Consider the following 19,234-nt stretch of genomic DNA (forward strand, 5'->3'; position numbering starts at 1 on the left):
TGAATTATGACGACGCTAATGAAGATTAAGCATTTATACACGTCCAAGGCAATAATATCTCGCACGCGATCGTATCTTTGCGTGATTGGCAGTTGGCCAGAGTGTCAGTAAAACTGATAGTGCATAAGTTATTACTAAGAAAGAATCTTCGGATGCCGGGAAGACGCCCGTATTAATGGAACCTCTAGTTTTGCGTTAGAAATTTTTAATCATATGTTGACGATGATTATTTAACAAAAATATTCCTCAACTTCTATAATTATAAATTATTATTGTTAATTGGGATCGTCTATTGAATTAGCGAAAGAAAATATATTGCATTTCTGGTAGCAATAAAAAAGCAAAATTTATTTTTAATTGTCCAACGTATTTTATTTCAATTTTCATACTTATGATGCTTTTATCTTAGATGATACACGTGATATTCAGGAAAATGTAAATGTCGTATGATGAAGCTCGTCGCGTGTAGCAATTCGAACATAATCGCCAGCAAATTTTGCGTTCTGTGAATGGGCGATGACTTCGATGACAAGATGGCATGCCTTAGTCATTTCGCGTAAATATAACTGCGCGACTCCTACGCACTCAAACATCTTCTATCTATATCCACTTTCGATAGCATCCAATCGAATCTAATCTAACTGTTGATGAATCCAAGCTAATTAAAAAAAACGGTAAAAGTATCAAAATTTGTAGACAACATAGATATTGTCAAGGAAAAAATATATTTTTAATAAATTTTTAAATATTAAAAATGTGTAATTGCATAGAAATTATCAGAGATTAATAATGTGACTCTCAATAAAAAAATTTATGCAATTCTATAATATTTTTTATTAAATTCTTATAATCTCTAAAGAAATATTTGGCAAAAAATATTTCTTTTATAATATCTCTTTCTGTAATACATATCTAACAAAATTTTTTATTTTTTTTAGGGTACACGTTCGTGCATCCGATGGAAGGCAGGGATGGCTACCCATGTCCATTTTAATGCAAACAGCGCTTAGCGAAGATAGCTCAACAATGAGTCGACCAGAAGATTCTCATTATCGGAGAGAGTATGTATTTATAATGATTTAATTCATAATTTTCCAAACATATGCTTAACATTTTTAGCTTTCTAAATACGATTTTTTAATTTTATATCTCTTTCATTTTTATCTTTAAATTACTTTATTATTCGCGTTTCTTTAATATTTTATTTTATATTACAAGCTTAAGAGAATTATAATTTTTTTAACTCTTCTAATTTATTTTTAATTATACTTTTCGTATACATATATGCTGTAACTTTAAATACTTAATAGACAAGTATATCTTTCGTTTATTTATAGGGCTGTTGTGAAAGAATTAATCGAGACGGAAGAAGAATTCGGTAGGGATCTTCAGCTTGTCGTTGAACGTTATCTGAAGCCTCTCGACAATCCTGATGTCCCGCGGAGCGTACGAGACAACAAAGAAGTTATTTTCACTAATCTCAAACAAATAGCTGATTTTCATAACACGTATGTATTTATAGCGTGCACTGATAGTAAAATAAAACGATGCACTGCGACACTGTTACACAAACATTCGTGAATACATTTCATAATACAATGTCGGACACCTTATGCACCTTTTTCCACTGATTATTACGTAAATTCATCAGTGAAGGAGCTAAAAACACTAGATATAAAAGAGAGTTTATTATAACGTGCAAATAGCAATTGCAAGGTAGTAAAATAAAATAGAAACTTTATTGAATAATATATTTTATTTTTATTTTTTTTTTAAGAATTTATTATAATTGCATATTATTATTTATTTAAAACTTGTATAAATAAGTAGATAAGTTTACCATAATGAACATTGGAGAAATAGACGCACATAAAAATATACACACAAAAACCAACTCTATTTTTGGCTATTATAATTGATTTAGCAATTAAATTGGCACACAATTGTCACACAATCACACCACATATGTATACTATGTATGCTGCACACACGATTTTTTTAGTGGATTTTACGATGTATAAAGCGTAAGTTTATCGAAACGTATTTTGTGTGGTAGTGTGTTTCTTCATACATGTGTCCCAAAAAATTAATCTATATATCTATAACTATTGCTTTTTAAAAGATTAATTATAGTGCCCTATTTAAATGTTATATATGACTTTACGTGTGACAAATCGAATTTTATAAAATTGTATAAGCCTAAGATAAACATAATGTTTGTCTAACTGTCACAAAAAAAAGTTATCATTACATTATCACGATATCGATGTACATTACTAGACAAGTTAATGTATTGACTACATTACTAACTAGATCGACATCTATTAGTGCCCATTAATGTTGATCTTGCCGTTCCACTCTGAGAGTTAAATCAGATTCTAATTTCTTCGTAAAGACTCATATAAGACCCGTTTCCCCGTATATCAGTAAATAATACTGATAACCAAAATGTATCACAAATGTATTATCTTTCTCTCCGTGTCGCATTTAAGTGAGATGTGTCACATTCTAAAAACGACGCAAATTTCCATTCCATAGCATGTTAGGCGTGGTGTGATTTTGGCATGATAATTAATTCCGGCCTTACTTAGATCGTTCGGCAGGGTGTTGATCGAGGGTGTCAAATATTATGCGGATCAACCACGTATGCTCGGCAGAACTTTCCTAAGACTGGTAAGTTTCAATTTATATCGCCAGGATATAATCTTTATTGTTAAAATAATATTATACCATTTTTATAATTAAAGTAATTTTATATGTAAATAGCTTTATTAATGATATAACAATCGCTCTTTCTTCTTAAATTCCGTATTTTTAAATTTAATTTAGTACTCGTATAAATGTTAGCTTAAAAAAAATGTTTATTGTTTGCAAATAAAAACAATAAAATAATTAAAAGAATTATTAAAGTAATGATCTTAATCATAATTAATTAATACTTAATAAGTTAATTTTGTTAAAAATGTTAATAATGTATATATGTTATGTTACAGATATATCAAAGAAAATTTTGCACCACTTTTGGATTTTCATTAAATTCCACATGAAATCATTTATCATATAATAAATATTAATCTTGTATAATGATAGTAGCAAAAACGTGATAATATATTTGAGTTAATAAAATCATCTACTTTAATAAAAGTAGTGTTTATTTTTCTGACTATGGTGAATTATTATTGTTGCCATTACTATGATATTATGAATAATATAATACATATGATTGACGAGATATCTCGTTTATAAAAAGAACAGAAAGATGAACAGAAAGATAGCGAAATCTTTCAATGAGATTTTCTTTTTATTTGATTATTTGAGCAAAAAATGTATGATATCTCTATCTTCGTGAGAAAATAAAAACAAATAAAGTGATGCAAAATATTCTTTGAAATATGCGTCGAACTGTTCTCTTGTGAAAATATACAAAGTACAAGATGAGGATTTTTACGACTAAACCTCAAGATCATATAGTTTGATGTTTAATAGAAACACTGATTGCAATAAGATGTCATTCTATTCCAGGAGAGAGATTTTGACAAGCACGTGGCGTACTGCAGGGACGAGCCAGCTGCTCAGGAATTTCTTCAGACAAACAACGAAGTACGCGAATACTTCGAGGTAAGCTTTTTGTTTTATTATATTATATAATTACAAAAATTAAGAAAATATTATATTTAAGCTTTTATAATAATTCTTTTTATATTTGTATTATTTTTTATAAATTTTTTTTTATTGTCTAATAAGATTATTGTTACTCCTGTCCTAATTGAGGATTAATTACAAACATTAAATCGAGACAAATTTAGACACAAGATGCAGTTTCAAGTCAGATTGAATTTATATTTACATTCAGATAAAATGGGACGCTTAATATCATGAACTTAAATGCGTATATAACAAGTTGGCATTAACGATGTAAATATCAAGACTGTATCGTGGCAAACTAATATTATATTGTTCCAAAAATATTCAGATACTTATTTTCATTTAGACCGCTAAATCGTAGTTATGATATGCCAATTGAGCGTGTACATGTAAACAAAGATGCAATATATATAAATATTAATCATAATTCTATTTGTAAACCGACAATAAAAATTAATTTATACATATCAAATATTATAGATATAATCTAATAAATAAATATATATAAAAAGAATGTAAATTAAATTACTATTTAAAATTTAGATCTAAATACAATTATAGTATTAAATATACACTTATATAAAAAGATAAATTTAAATATAGTAATAATTTTCTTCGACATATAAATAATATATCTTAAGCAATGATTATTTTGTAAATTACCAACAACATTTATTTTATCGTTTGCTTTTAATAGGTATCATAAGTGAACTAAGATCGTAAAATAAATAAAACCTTGTAACTTGTAAAATGCGACGCGCATGTTAAAAATTGCCTACGTGATTCCATGTTCAATCGCCGCGACGGTATGGATTGGACAAAATGATGTAATTATATAACGGACAGGGATATATGCGGGCGTGTGTCCAGCCCTCAAAATAGCTGAGTTTATTCTTAACGAACGGAACATCTTTCGTTCGTCTTGCCTACAGTTGATAGTATTGAGATGCATACTGTGTACTGGGAAAAATGAGTTTTTATCAAAATTTAGGATACAATAGAAATATTGTAACATAACATATTATAGTGTTGAGACATCACAGAAAAGAATATTTTATATGAAATACATTTTTTTTACAAAATTATAAATATCTCTTTAAAAATTTATTATATATTAATTATTTCTAATATAGTATAACTTCTCATAATTTCTGTTTTCTAAAACATTTCTTATTTATTGGACAAATTTTAAAATTAAGAAAGATACTTCAAAATTTTTTTAAGATATTAACCAATTTGAGGAAAAATTAAATTTTAGAGAAATTGTATATAAAGTATAAGACTTCCTTGAATTTTTTATAACGTTAAACGTAAATTAATATATACAAAAATTCTAGATTTTTAATAGATCATCTTTTATCCACAGATTTTTTGCATTCTGCATATTTACTTTTGAAAGAGAGAGGACAAAAAAATTTCCTCGTTAACATATAGACGGGCGATTGAAAGAAACCAAGATTCGCTTAACCGAGGATAATCGACGAACCGTGCGATCTTCGTGTTGTTTTCGCGCGTGGTCAGTCGCACACACGAAACCATCCGGCGTCTAAGTATAGCCGTTGCCGTATCGGTCCTCCGAATGTATTGCGAGAGATTCCTCCTCAGTACCGCGAACCACTGACCACCACACATCGTGCATGCGAGCGAGAATCCTCCCAGAATCCGATCGGGTGCCGATCGGGACCTGACTCCTGACGGACGCAGTCCGTCCGCGACGATCAATTCGACGAAATCCTCCGATCGATAGATTGGATCTCAAGGTGTTTCCTTCAAGGTGTGCGTCTAATAGAAAAGCGTTTTCCGTTCAAACGTCGTTCTGCTACCTAAAAGTCGCGAGGCGTCGCGATACGTCAATCGTGCGCGTCAGCCTCGCATCTCCGATGACAACATGCGCGCGCGCGTATGTGGGGGTGACACACGCATCCGTATATTGCACGCAAAATCCAGTCACACGTCCAAAAATACAGTTGTCTAGACAGAACTCTATAGTGTTGCCGGTATCGAATTACGTTCGTTGTGGCGTTGAAATATCTCGATCTTTGCTTGAGAACGTTGCGGTTCTGGTATACGTTTCTCCTTACGAGTGTCTAATTGCTCTAATTGCGAATCGTGACTTTTCAAATATACGTACGAAGATATACGGTGTCGTTAGTGTATACGTGTCTGACAGAGTTTAAACTTTTGCAATTTATATTTACGGAAAAATTGTAAGCAAAATATTGTATTAACTTTAGTTCCGCATCGCGCAAATCTGGACGTATAAGAATAACAAAAATAAAAAAATTTTTAGTAATTTAAAAAAAGAAAAAAAAGAAAAATTTGTATTCTTATGTATATTTTTTTTTTCCTCAGCGTTTGTATAAAATATCGCAAAAATGGACATTTAATTATTCGTACTATCGCTTCGTTTCTTGCAGGAGTTGAGCCAGACTCTGGGCGACGATAAAAGTATATCGGAACATTTAAAGCTCCCGATACAACGCATAAACGACTACCAACTCCTGCTAAAGGTACGTTGCATATATTTTATTTTTATTTTATTTATAAAATAAAAATTTAATAAAAATTCGTCTCTCTGCCAGTATCTTGTTATTGTTTGCGATAATAGGAAAATTAATATAGAATCAATTAATAAGAAATAAATTAATATAGATCAATTTAATATAGAAAATAATGTATTATAGACATATAAATTTATCGTTTGAGAAAAACATCTCAGAGATTATTTTTGAAAATGAATAATAAACAGAAAAATATATTAAATGTAGCACACTTGATACTTTTTTTAGTCGATGAAATCAGTATAATGAGACAATCAGAGTATATGTAAATGGATTTACAGCATGACCTATATTTCCACACGAATTTTATTGCGTTGGACGGAAATAGCGCGGCGCTAAAGCGTTTTCCATCTTGCCTTGAAATCGTGTCTCCTCGACACATAATTATCATCCATTTATTCAAAATATTTATAACAGATCAACAAAGACACGAATAATCCGCGTCATTATAAAACGTTCCATGTAAACGAGAAAAAGAATCAGGATCTTTCAGTAACGTTTGTGTCCCAAATACAAATTTGATTCGACCGAAATTCCTATCTGCATTTAACTTTTAGGCTGCTATAATCGAAGAGTTTTAAAATTAACTGATTGTACATATATTAAATTTGTCATATACTTGCTTATTTTAATATATATTTCTTCTGAGCCAAGTAGATTAATTGTGTTAGCATACGCGCCAATTGCCCGGGAAAATGAGACGGGAATAAGGCGACAACATTTACATTGAAACAAGAAGCGAGCAAGAATGTTCGGTAATTGATGATTCTTGACCTATAGAGTGATTGTTGATTCATGTCGCCGCTAAAGGCCGCCGTTGTAACAAACGCAAGTTTTAAAATACACACGGTAAACATTAGCATTATAGCTAAAAGTTTAAAATAATGTCGCACTTAATTATTACCTCGTTGGCAACAAGTTTGTTAAATTTGTAGGACGAGTAAACAATGATATAATTTTCTGTAAAATAAATCCTCGGATTTTCGCGATCGAAAATTCTTTCGTGATATTTTAATATAAAATTTTTTTTTTTTAATTCTATCTCACAAATTTGCAAGTGCGTGTTAGGGAGAGATCGCGCATTTGTCGAGGAATGTAAAGCGGCTTTCGATAAATCTGGACACTTCGTATAAAAACGACGCTATAGAGAACATTTCGCGTTTGTGTGTACGAACGCGTAGGCGTTGTACGGATTTAGCGAGCTAAAAGCGCGTCGTCGCAGCAATTTATCCTTCGAGAGTTACGGTTTTAATTTATGGAAAAATTTGCGCAAACACGAGAGAGACGGATGTAATCGTGAAATATGGCGACGGTTAATAAGCGTGCCCAAGTACACAAGATAAACAGGTACACAAGTTAATTCGGTCCAAGGATGAGAGACGAATCTTATTTCGATCGATTCCGGTCGTAAATATAAATTTTGAAGCGCAGAAATAAATCGATTGATGAATCGCGCATATTTTGTTCGCAGGAGCTGGTGAAGTATTCGACCCGATTAGGCGAAAACTGCGACGATCTACAAAAGGCCTTGGAATTGATGCTAGGAATCCCTCATAGGGCAACCGATAATAAATTTATAAGTAATATCGAAGGATATAAAGGGAACATTCACAAACTTGGTAGATTACTTACTCATGTAGGTACATTTGCGGTAAAATATTGCAAAATAAGAGAATTAAAAATATCTGAAAAAAAATTTTTTTATTATTTTGTTTTTTTAAATATATTTTTAACTATTCCTTTTATAATCAAAATACGTAGATATAGATAAAAAAAAATATTAGCGATTATCAGTGATGGGATTGAATGAAAACTACGTTTATATGTTTTCAGGAATGGTACACAGTTATTGACAAGGAAGGAAAAAGCAAAGAGAGATACTTGTTCCTATTCAAAGCGCGAATTCTCGTTTGCAAAGTCAGACGAATCTCGGAAGATAGATCAGTTTTCGTTCTAAAGGATATTATTCGAGTAAGTAAGAGTATCGATCGTATCACAATGCGATCAAGATGTACAGAGCAACGCAATAATTTCGATCATTTTATTTTAGTTACCGGAAGTAGAAGTAAAGGATCATCCCGGTGACATACGATCCTTCGAACTACATAATCCGGCTATTCCCAATTATCCCATCACTTTAATAGCTCACAAGGATTCCGTGAAGGCTTGTTGGCTCAAGGAAATCCGCCAATACTCCAGCGATCTGGTCGCTCTCGCCGAGCACGCAGCGGACGATCTTCAAGTGACCGAGGAAGTACCAGAAGGCAAAGAAGAGCTCAAGAGCGACGAGAAGCCAGTTCCGGTTAAGGTTGAACCACAACAGAATCCGGAATCACAATCACAACCAAAGCCGGAATCACTTAAAGTCCAAGTGAAGGAAGAAGCTAAGCCGGATCCACCAAAGGTAGATTTGATCAAGGACTCTACCAAGGTTGTGGAGAAGAGGAAGGACTCTACGATCGACACATCGGAAACGAAGAAGGCCAAGGTCGAGGAAGCGAAGAAGACCAAGGTCGAGGAAGTGCAAGCAGACATGTCTCGAAGATACTCTGCGAGTCGATATAGTGCCTCCTCGAAAGTCGTGGAAGGTAAGTTCGTTGATTAAATCACAGAAACGTTCCTTCGCAATTCGGTGTCGCATGTTCGTTAAAATTGGCGCTGTAGATCGATGTTGCGTCGCTACGTAGTTGCTCATTTTATCGTGCACTACAGCAGATATTATATATTTTATGTGCTCAATTGAAGACTGTAAGAAGTAACTCTGAAAATAAAATAAATTCTTATCAATTGTTCTTAAATCATCTTTAAAAAAATTAAAATATTGGCGATAATTGCTTTGTTTCACTCGACTACGATGCATAGAAATGAAAAATAATTTTAAACTTTTCAATGCAAGTCTTGTAAACGCACTGTGTATCAAGTAGTAAGATAGTCTTCAACTATAATATCTGTAGAATACTCGTCGATATCGAGTAGTCGCAATGGCGTATCTACATACATGGAATCGGCGGCCTCCGCCGTCGAGACGAGAATGTCTTCCGCAACGCAAGGGATGGGCCAGATATCGGAAACTTCGTACGAGACTACAATCATCGATGATGCGGCAACGAATGCGAATGTCGAAAAGAGAACAGCCCAAATCAGCCTCGGCACCGATGCTGGCAAACCGGTGTTTATCAAGACGATAGAGGGATGCAGTGTAGAACGTAAGTATGCGATGTCGAAACTTTACTTGTGCCAGATATATGTGTATGTCACATGTATACTAATACTGACTGTTATATCAAAAGTTGTATAAAAAAGGCGGCTAAAGAAAGATACTGTTCAATTTACTTTTCGTTTTATGAACAAAATAGGAGCATTAAAAAAAATAACGCTCTTAATAAACTTTTTATTAAAAAATATAAAATAATAATAAAAAAAAAAAATTTATAATTTTATAAAGTATGACATATCTTTTATTCTTGCAAGATATGTACATTAAAACACTTTTTATTTGAATGAATAATTTGAGTGAATAATCCCTATTTTAATCATGTTTGATTTATGTGATATTAATATATAGGATTATTTAAATAACTTCTACATACATAATTATATTAGATAATCTCGATTATGGCAGGAATAATTTTTTAACGAATTTTATTCTTATATTGTGTTTAATATAATTTTTAGACAAGTGGCGTTATATTTTCTACAAATAATTGCAAGAAACAGATACATATATATCTAATGATCACAAGACATAAGATACATTTTTATTGTTTTAGCGATGCGACCAAAAAAGGCATTGATACACGCTATAGGTAAAGTGATGTACTTTGTTTAGTTTATCATCAGCGTTTACTATTCTCTGCATTTTTTCTATATGTTTCTTTAAAACATTTCACATTTCTTCTCTAGCCAGCTGAATCAATTATGCTTTTAGACGTAATACTACGTTATGCTGGTTAAACACGCTTCGCCGCTAAATATTCGCTATATACTATGTTTAGAATAAATGTTTACAATAAATATTTATATTTCTATATTGACAAGTTACTCTGACGCCGATATCATATACAATCGCATTCTGACGTTTTACATTACATTTTTTTTATCATTATTGAATCTTTGTATTATTCTATAGATTAATATTTATGTCATAGTTTAAACTTACAATTACGAAGTATTTTAACACGCTTTATGAAATGCTCCTTCAATCATCTCTCTCAGATAATAAAACATCAAGACATTCCATTACAAATATAAATCTATATAATATATTATTTTTGATATTAGTATCTTATAAAAACAAGATTTTTTTTGTCATTAAATCTAATTTATAAAAAATATTAATAATGTATTAACAATATTCCTTATAATATATTTTATATCTTAAATTTTGTCTTCTGATACATTACACATTTATCTTTCAATCACACATTATTACATTATTTCAATCATATTCGATATATATAACCAGATAACAGGTGGATGATACGTCATCGTGGTGAACAGATATATTGATAACTATATTAAATGTGTTCTAGAATTTTTATATATTTTTCTCTATTAAAAGAAATCGCGTAATAAAAAAAAAAAAAAAAACGATATAAGACATTATTCGTATTTGGAGTATTTTAGAAACCAAACAATTGTATTTATTCGACGGATTCGCTTCTCACATTTTCATACTCTTCTCGGAGCTTCACGACTTGTAATAGCTTTGCGTTGATTCGAGTGATCTTTTACAGCTGGAGAAGTTGCCACTTTCGAATGCACGTTGTTAACCACCGACTCGACCACCAGAATGCAATGGCTGAAAGATAATAAACCGATGGAGGATAAATTGGCCGATCGCGTCGTCACCACGATGTCCGACACCACGTGCAAGCTTGAGATCCAGAATGTTCATGAGTCAGATTCCGGCATATACATTGCACGTGCTCTAAATGCGAACGGCGAGGCCACATGCACCGCTCAACTAGTGGTTCAACAATGTAAGTTATAATTCTTATAATAAAAAAAATTTGAAAAAAAAGAAACCCAAAAAACGACTGTAAAATTAGATCTTTCAGATTTTTCTATGAAGTTTCTTAAATGTTTACGTTGAAATAAATATAAAAAATGTTTGGCGAAATAATTTTTTTTTTTTTTGTTTCTAATGTAAAATATCGCAGTGAGTCCGGAAGAAAAAAAGGCAAGGGCCGAAGCAAACGCGCCTATATTTTTGGTGCGTTTGAAGGACACCGAGCTTCTCGAGAATACCTATCTACGCTTCATGATCAAAGTCAAGGGTGACCCCAATCCAGAAATAAAGTTGTGAGTTTAGATTTAATTAGACAAATAGTTAAAATTTATACATATTGAAAAATTAGAAACTAACAGAAAATATTTTTATATTAAAAAAAAATTATATTTATTAAATTATTTTATAATCTATTCACATTATATAACATCAAAGAAAAGTTTTGCTATGGAATAATTTCTTTTAACTATATAACATACAAATTCAGAAAATGTCCAGTAGATAAAAGGACGTCCAAAAAATAAGGATCCAATATTTGTAAAAAATTTGTATTTCAAAAAGTTTACTTGTCTAAAAAAAATTATAATAAACATACATTTTTTTTTTAGTTTCAAAGACGGTGTCTTGATCGATGCAAAGTACGATCGCGTAAAGATCATACGGGACAATGCGGAGAAGGGATTTTATGAACTGGTGATTGCCGACGTTCAGAAACAAGACGCTGGAAAATATTCGTGCACAGCTATGAATCGTTATGGGGAAGCTACATGCGAGGCGGTGGTGACAGTGACAGATGAAAAACCGCTGTTCCAGGGACTTCCTGAAGGTCTTCTCGAGCTCGGAACCGAACCGCGATTTATTTGGTCGCGCGACGGAGAACCGTTTGATCCTGAGGAGAGATTTAAGGTTCTCTTCAAAGATAACGAGGACACTTTGGCACTGGTGTTCCAGCACGTAAAACCCGAGGACGCCGGTCTTTATACATGCGTGGCACAGACTAGTACAGGTAAACTACAACTATTATTCAAGGATACTGCAGTGATTTAAATTTTAATAAACTCTTTATCCATTTTTTTTCTATTGTGTATGAATAATTTGGAAAAAAAATAATTTAAAATTTCTTGAAAATAGAATTGTTATACAAAATGTTATTTTATTATGTCAAAATGTGATGAATTGTTTGAAAAATATATAATAAGGTGTGTTTTTTGGGATATAAATATTTTTTATGTTTTTAAATATGGCATTAATTGTCTAAATATATTATATTATTTAATATGTTATTAATTTATTAATAATCTAAGAATTATTTATCCAGATATACATATTAATTTATGATAATTCTCGAATATGCAGGTAACATTAGTTGCAGCGCGGAATTAACGGTGCAGGGTGCCGTGAATCAATTGCTAAAGGATCCTGAAAAGCCAAAATTGCAAACGGAATCCAAGCAGTCGGAAGTGAATGTTGGTGGATCCGCGATGTTAGATTTGCAAGTGAAGGGTTATCCTAAACCGGACATCAAGTGGACTAAGGATGGTCAGGAGATCGTAGCTGGCGGTAGAATCAAGTATCTCTGGGAAGATGAGGAGTCCCTCTCGTTAGTGATTAAACAAGTCACCGCCAAAGACGCCGGCGTTTATACCATCACGGCGAAGAATGATCTCGGTGAGGACAGCACGCAAATTGAGTTGATCGTCAAGTCCGCGCCGAAGATCACGAAAAAGCAGTCTGACATGATGATTCTCATTGGGGATATGGGCACGATGACTGTGCAAGTGGAAGCTACCCCGGCGCCGGAAATTACGTGGTACAAGGACGGTCAGCTGATCGAGGAGAGCGATCGTATCAAGATTGTCAAGGAGAACAGTGACATATATAAGCTCGTGATCAAGAATGCAAAATTGACCGATGCAGGCTCGTACTCGATTGTCGCGCGAAATGAAATCAATCAAACGACTGAGATCTGGAAAGTCGGCATCAGGTGCCCACCGAAGATCAAGAAGGGACTCGGCGAGCCGCGAGTGATCAACGAGGGAGATACGTTGAATCTCTTGATTGAGGTAGACGCGGATGGCGAGTCGACGGTGAACTGGTATAAGGACGGGCAGCTCCTAACCGCGAGCGATCGCGTGAAGATGTCGAAAAACGGAAACAATCATATACTTACAGTTAGCGGTGCGAAAGTGGCAGATGCGGCGCTTTACAAGGCTGAAGTGGTGAACAAGCACGGAACCATTTCGGACGAGACGAGAATCAGAGTATGTAGCTTGATTTTTTCGCTTAAATCATATTTTAAAATTATATTTTATATTTTATTTAAAAAAAGATTTTTTTAAACCAATTAAAGAAAAATCCAATTATTATAATTATTTAACTCAAATGTCCATGAAAAATTTTCGCAGGTACGTGGCATACCACAATTCAAGACGAAACTGTGCGATATCACTGCGAACGAGGGCGAGCTGAACATTGAATTTGTGGTGGAAGTCGAGGGCTTCCCGAAGCCGAGCGTGCACTGGTTCCTGGGCGATGTCGAAATCACGGAGAAGCGCACAGAGTACACTCGTGTGGAGGAAGGAGACAATTATAAGCTTATCATCAAGGAGGTGAAAACCGAGCTAAAAGGCCATTATACTTGCAAAGTGCAAAACGAGTACGGCGAGAACTCGAGCAGCTCTAATCTGACGGTAAATAGTCGGCCAAAACTGCTGAAGAAACTGGCGGACCAGAGGTTGAAGGAGGGCGAAACGCTCACATTGACGTTCGAGGTGTCTGGTACGCCGGATCCGGAAGTCAAATGGTACAAGGATGGAGAAGAGGTGACAGCGGATGCCAGGATTAAGATTACTAGGGATAGTCAACGGCAAGAGAGTTATGATTTGACGGTGACACTGCTGAAGGGCAGCGATGGCGGCTTGTACGAAGTGCGGGCCGAGAACGAGCTGGGTTACGTTACTAGCAAGAGCAAGGTCATCGTGCTGAGTAAGTATCCGCGTGTCGTCTTCTTCATCTTAACCCTGGAATTCGACTCTGTCCGACGCGAGCAAAGTTCAATTATAAAATTATATTATGAAAATTATAATATGATTATAATATGATAAAATTATAATATGAAAGTAATATATAATATTAATATACAATATATATAATTGAATTATATATACTTTAAAGAATTAAATCGCGAAAATTGAATCGCAATTATGAAGTGTGTCCATAATTTTATAAATATTTATTTTCAAATAAGTCACATTTAACCACACACAGTCGAGTTCTGGAGTTAAAAATTCGGAGATAATCTTGCCAGAGTTGAGAAAATCTCACAAGGATGGCTGAAAATCATGATATTTAGTCAGAACAGGAATGGTCAGCAATAAACAAGCATATATTTCTAGTTTTTGAGAAACCGCAACGATAAAAGTCGTCATACAATATTTCGACAACGTTCAGTAAGTACTGGATGCACAAACGAAACAATTCCCTTTTTATTTTCTGTATCCCGGTGTGACATTCTGGGAATTTTTTGACGACCTTTAATGACGAGGTTCAAAAAATCAAGATCTTTTTCTCATAGTTCTTTTAGTTGTAAAAGATCTGTGTGTGTAGATAAGAATTCTCTCCTGACTTTCTTAAACGAAGGGGAAGAGCACCACTCTTTCGACGCGTCACATTATCGACGTTGACGCAGAAAGTGTTCTCTGTTTTTTATTTCCTTTCTTATCGGTCCTTATTCTTATATTTGTGTTGCTTCGGAATTCTTCCGATTTTTTTCAAAACTCTCTCGTATTACCTTTAAATATCATAAGTGCTGATATATCGCATCTTCAAGCATGTCACGATAAAGACTCGAAAGAATGTACTTCCGTAGCTAAAACGGAAGATGAGAAGGTCGATGAAAAGATAGAGCCTCCAAAAGAGAAAGCCGAGAAGACGACGATGGAAGAAACGCGAGCGAAAAAAATAATGAAGGAAGAGTTGCCACAGCAAACGACTTTGCGCGCTGAAGAATCGGAATTGGAAGGTAAATTATGCGCGTCAATTTGAGTAGCTAGCTAAATTAGAACGAAATGACGTTTCGGACTTTGCTTCGTTAAGAACGCGTAACAAGTCATAATGACAATTAAGACACCAATCCACTATTTGTATTATATGTCGCATCAATAAGGATTCGATTAGAAAACACTTTTATTAAAATCCATTTTTCTTCTAAATAATTTGTGCTACAAAATATTGTGCATGCTAGAACCAAATTGCTTTGCAACATTTAAATTAAAAAGAAAAATTTTTTTAGTTTTTTTATATTTTATTATAAAACTAAGCATCTTAGAGTTAATAATACGTACAATTCAATAAAAATTACACATTTTTCAAAGAAAAGTGATTATTTTCCGTAATTTTTTTCACGCTGAATATCAATAAAATTAAAAAATGGACGATTTTCTCGCAAAATCTTTAAAATTGACAGAACAATTTCGAGACCGGAATTGTTTCAGCGTTGAAGAAATCGCGGGAAATAATTATCTTCTTTCTTATATTTTTTAAAAATATGTATAATTAAAGACCAATATAGTGTATTGTTTTATTATCGCTTTGCATAACCGTCTAAGGATTTGTTTAGTGCACAAAGCAATTTTAAAAAGTTAGGTAATTTCGTGTGGTGCATCGTGTATTATAGCTTATCACGTACTACACAACTTATTATTAATAATATTGGCAAGATATTTGATTAAGAGTCGTTTCGCGGTAGTTTTTGTAGCGAGACAATATCTGTGATAAATTTAGGTCGCGTCAGACTGGAGAAACAAAATATCCAAGTAATTCAAGGGGACAATGAAACAATCACGATCTCCGTGGCCTCTACAACATCACACGAAGCTATACTTACAGGTAATCTCACCACCTTAAAAAAATTACATCATCATTCACCATTCAGCCAATATAAAAGTCTAAAAAACTTTTACAATTCTGCAATGTTTTTTAGACGTTTCTGTTGTCTGACTATTTTATAACTAATAATTAAATAAACAAACACAGGGTACACAAGATTGCAATGTGTTTCTCATTTTGTTTAAACATGCTCAAAGATCGTTTTGCTTTAAAATTCTTATTCTCATCTAATTTTATCGTAATAAATTTAAGCGATAAACGTGTGATTCAAAGAAAAGAAAATTATTTTTAAACGTACGGGAGAATACGCGCGATTATATGCGAGCGGTAGTAGTTGAAGGTATCAGGTCAGGAAATTCACAGGTCCCGATGAAAGTCATACGATCAGCAAGATGACAGCAACCAAAGTCGAGTGTCGGGAATTCGGTGTAGAATCGGGACCACGTGTTGAAGAAATCGCTTCTTACGCTTACACCGTACAAGAGGAGAATTCGAGACCACAAAGCGGCGTGCTGATCGAGGAGTTTTCGGAGACCGAGGAGAAAAAATCGAACGTGGGGTTCAATCGTGGGGTCACGATTGTCTCCGTTTCCGACGACGAATCGACCTTGAAGGCGCTGTCGCGAGACGTCAGTACAGATGACGTGCAATCGGCCGATCAGTTTCCGGACGATCAAAGAACCGCGAACGGCATCGTCGACGAATTTTGCTTTAATGGAACGCCGGAAGATGAGAGAACCTTGGAGGACATTAGATTGCATAGAATCTCTAGAATTGCGGAGACTATCATCGAAGAACGGTCATCCGAGGAACCGTCATTGACAAAGACGCTGTCGAATCAAACTCTACGGCGGGAAAGTCTGGAGGTGAAGGATATAAACTTATCCGCCCAGAGTCCGACGATCAGCGATTCGAGTCCGGCGAAAAGAATCGCGGAGACAACTCTGGATCGACCAAAGTCCGCTGTTAAATCATCTAAGGAGACTGCGATGTTCGAGGAGACAAAAGTCTCGACACTGTTAAGCGAAACGCCGTCGAGCTCTCAAAAAGGAGAACTCGACGACGACGACGAAGAAATCGACGAAGAGATGAAGAATCTTCTAGCTCGTGTTAAGCGACAACGTAGCGTGCTAGACGAAATCCTTGATAAAGAGTCAGGCAGAGAGTCAGGTACGATTGCGGAGGATTCCATCGGCACACATAGTTTCAGTAGCTAACTCTAATCTTTCAGCACTATAAATCATCGAAACCTGTCAGCTCTATCTATGACTGTCAGATCTGTTCTTTCATCTGTTTCTTTCTTGCATCTTGTCGATCTCACAATTTCATTGTATTTCGATAACATTCGCATGCTCGCGTGGAAACATAAAAGAATTATGGAGATTCTATTAAAAAAAATTCATAAGATTGTATCATTATTTATGACAGAAATTCTATCTCTTTTTTCTTGATATTTATAATATTAATATATTGATATATGTATATTTTATTAAAAATATGTAATTAATTATTTTATATTAATAATCACACATGTTACTAAATACGTTATTTATGCTTCCATGTGGAATATTATTATCTGTCTTTGAAGCTTTATGTTTTTTGACATTGACTTACGGTACTGCACTATTCTTCGCCATTTGAAAAAATATAACGAGGTAAGGATACCGCTTTTTTATTCTATAAAAAATGCTGATCTATTTTATAATCTTCACTATGCGGTTTGCTGAACACCTACTTAACCGTATGCTTTTAGGTAAGTATAGTTCTAAAAAAACTTATATTATTTAATAGATATAATAAAGCTTGTTGAGATGATTGAGCTTAGATGCATCAATGAAGGGTTGAATTTATTTATTTTTAAAATAATGAAAGTAACAATTTATTTTTGTGATATCTTTTTTCGAAAAGAATAATGTTTCAACCTTTGCATACATAGTCATAAACAATCACATTTAAGTAATGGACAGTTTTAATAATATATAATTTTTTCTTCCCTAGCTGTTTTTAACTTTAAATAATTATAAGTTAATATTTAAAAATTTAAATTAATTATTACATAGATAATAAAGTGGATAATTAAAATAAAATATATATAACTATTTTAGTAAATTTTAAAATAATATAAAATAATTCTACAAAAAAAATTAAGCTGTATAATAATGTTCTTCGGCTAATCAAGTTCTAATGCATCCTAAGCGGTGTCAAGAATGCATAGTAAGGTTTGTTTAAGAAAAACGTGCACATTCTGTGCATAATTAACTTTTCGACAAATAGCTTATTCTTCACATCTTATTCCTCGCAGCCCCGCCTCACATCGTGAGCACCAATCTCACCAATCGAACGGTCTTCGAGACGCAAAATATTCAATTCGAGGTGAAGGCCACCGGTTTACCGAGACCAGACCCGAAGTGGATGAAGGATGACAAGACTCTTCGAGCTGGGGAACGGATAAGGATCACAACTTCCGGAGAGTCTTATGAGATGGATATCAGCAAGGTCACTCTCGAGGACGAGGGTCTCTATACGTGCGTTCTGACGAACAAGTTAGGCGAAGAAATCGTAGAGGGTTATCTGACAGTCGGCACCGTCGACGAGCTTCGAAAGCCGAGGTTCACTGAGCCTCTTAACGACGTCGATGTCGATCCTCAAGCTGACGGCGAATTCAAAGCCGTTTTCACGGCCGATCCGGTTCCGGATATCACATGGTATTACGTGAATATGTTTTTACAAATTTTATGTGTTTTTAAAATATTTTAAAATATAGTGGGAAATAATGGTAAAAATATAACTCTTTCTCTTTCTTTATTATATTAAATCTATGTCATCTTGAAAGATACGTATTATATATTTATATATACGTGTATATAAATAAAATACATTACTGTTTAAAAAAGACAAAAATTATTTTTAAGATAGTTGCATATAAATATATGTTTTTAGGTTCTGCAAAGGTCACGAAATTCCCCCTGATGATTCTAGACTTAAATGGACCATCACTAACGGCCCGGCAGATGATAAATTGACCGAAAGTAAAGTTACACTGAAAGTACCAAAATGTACCAAAGAAGATACTGGAGAGTATACCTTGAAATTAAAAAATAAGTGGGGCGAAAACGAGGCTAGTGTAAGT

At 33.8% G+C, this 19,234-nt stretch overlaps 1 protein-coding gene across 4 annotated transcripts in view; it reads left to right on the forward strand.

The window, feature by feature from the left end:
- Window positions 1-19,234, forward strand: part of LOC126848438 (obscurin-like) — a 36,467-nt gene that overhangs the window by 7,778 nt on the left and 9,455 nt on the right. The window contains exons 4-23 of one of the 4 annotated variants that reach the window (XM_050589344.1): window positions 939-1,061; window positions 1,338-1,508; window positions 2,592-2,673; window positions 3,523-3,618; window positions 6,063-6,155; window positions 7,678-7,842; window positions 8,040-8,177; window positions 8,257-8,794; window positions 9,161-9,412; window positions 9,977-10,012; window positions 10,943-11,188; window positions 11,369-11,510; window positions 11,826-12,223; window positions 12,574-13,478; window positions 13,623-14,202; window positions 15,086-15,238; window positions 16,000-16,104; window positions 16,468-17,274; window positions 18,407-18,809; window positions 19,045-19,228. In XM_050589344.1, coding sequence (XP_050445301.1) covers window positions 939-1,061; window positions 1,338-1,508; window positions 2,592-2,673; window positions 3,523-3,618; window positions 6,063-6,155; window positions 7,678-7,842; window positions 8,040-8,177; window positions 8,257-8,794; window positions 9,161-9,412; window positions 9,977-10,012; window positions 10,943-11,188; window positions 11,369-11,510; window positions 11,826-12,223; window positions 12,574-13,478; window positions 13,623-14,202; window positions 15,086-15,238; window positions 16,000-16,104; window positions 16,468-17,274; window positions 18,407-18,809; window positions 19,045-19,228 — 5,617 coding nt within the window. The remainder of the gene's footprint in view (window positions 1-938; window positions 1,062-1,337; window positions 1,509-2,591; window positions 2,674-3,522; window positions 3,619-6,062; window positions 6,156-7,677; window positions 7,843-8,039; window positions 8,178-8,256; window positions 8,795-9,160; window positions 9,413-9,976; window positions 10,013-10,942; window positions 11,189-11,368; window positions 11,511-11,825; window positions 12,224-12,573; window positions 13,479-13,622; window positions 14,203-15,085; window positions 15,239-15,999; window positions 16,105-16,467; window positions 17,275-18,406; window positions 18,810-19,044; window positions 19,229-19,234) is intronic. The other 3 variants (XM_050589345.1, XM_050589346.1, XM_050589347.1) reach the window with 3 other exon arrangements.

The sequence above is a fragment of the Cataglyphis hispanica genome, chromosome 3 (assembly GCF_021464435.1).
Source record: "Cataglyphis hispanica isolate Lineage 1 chromosome 3, ULB_Chis1_1.0, whole genome shotgun sequence".
Taxonomy (NCBI): Eukaryota; Metazoa; Arthropoda; class Insecta; order Hymenoptera; family Formicidae; genus Cataglyphis; species Cataglyphis hispanica.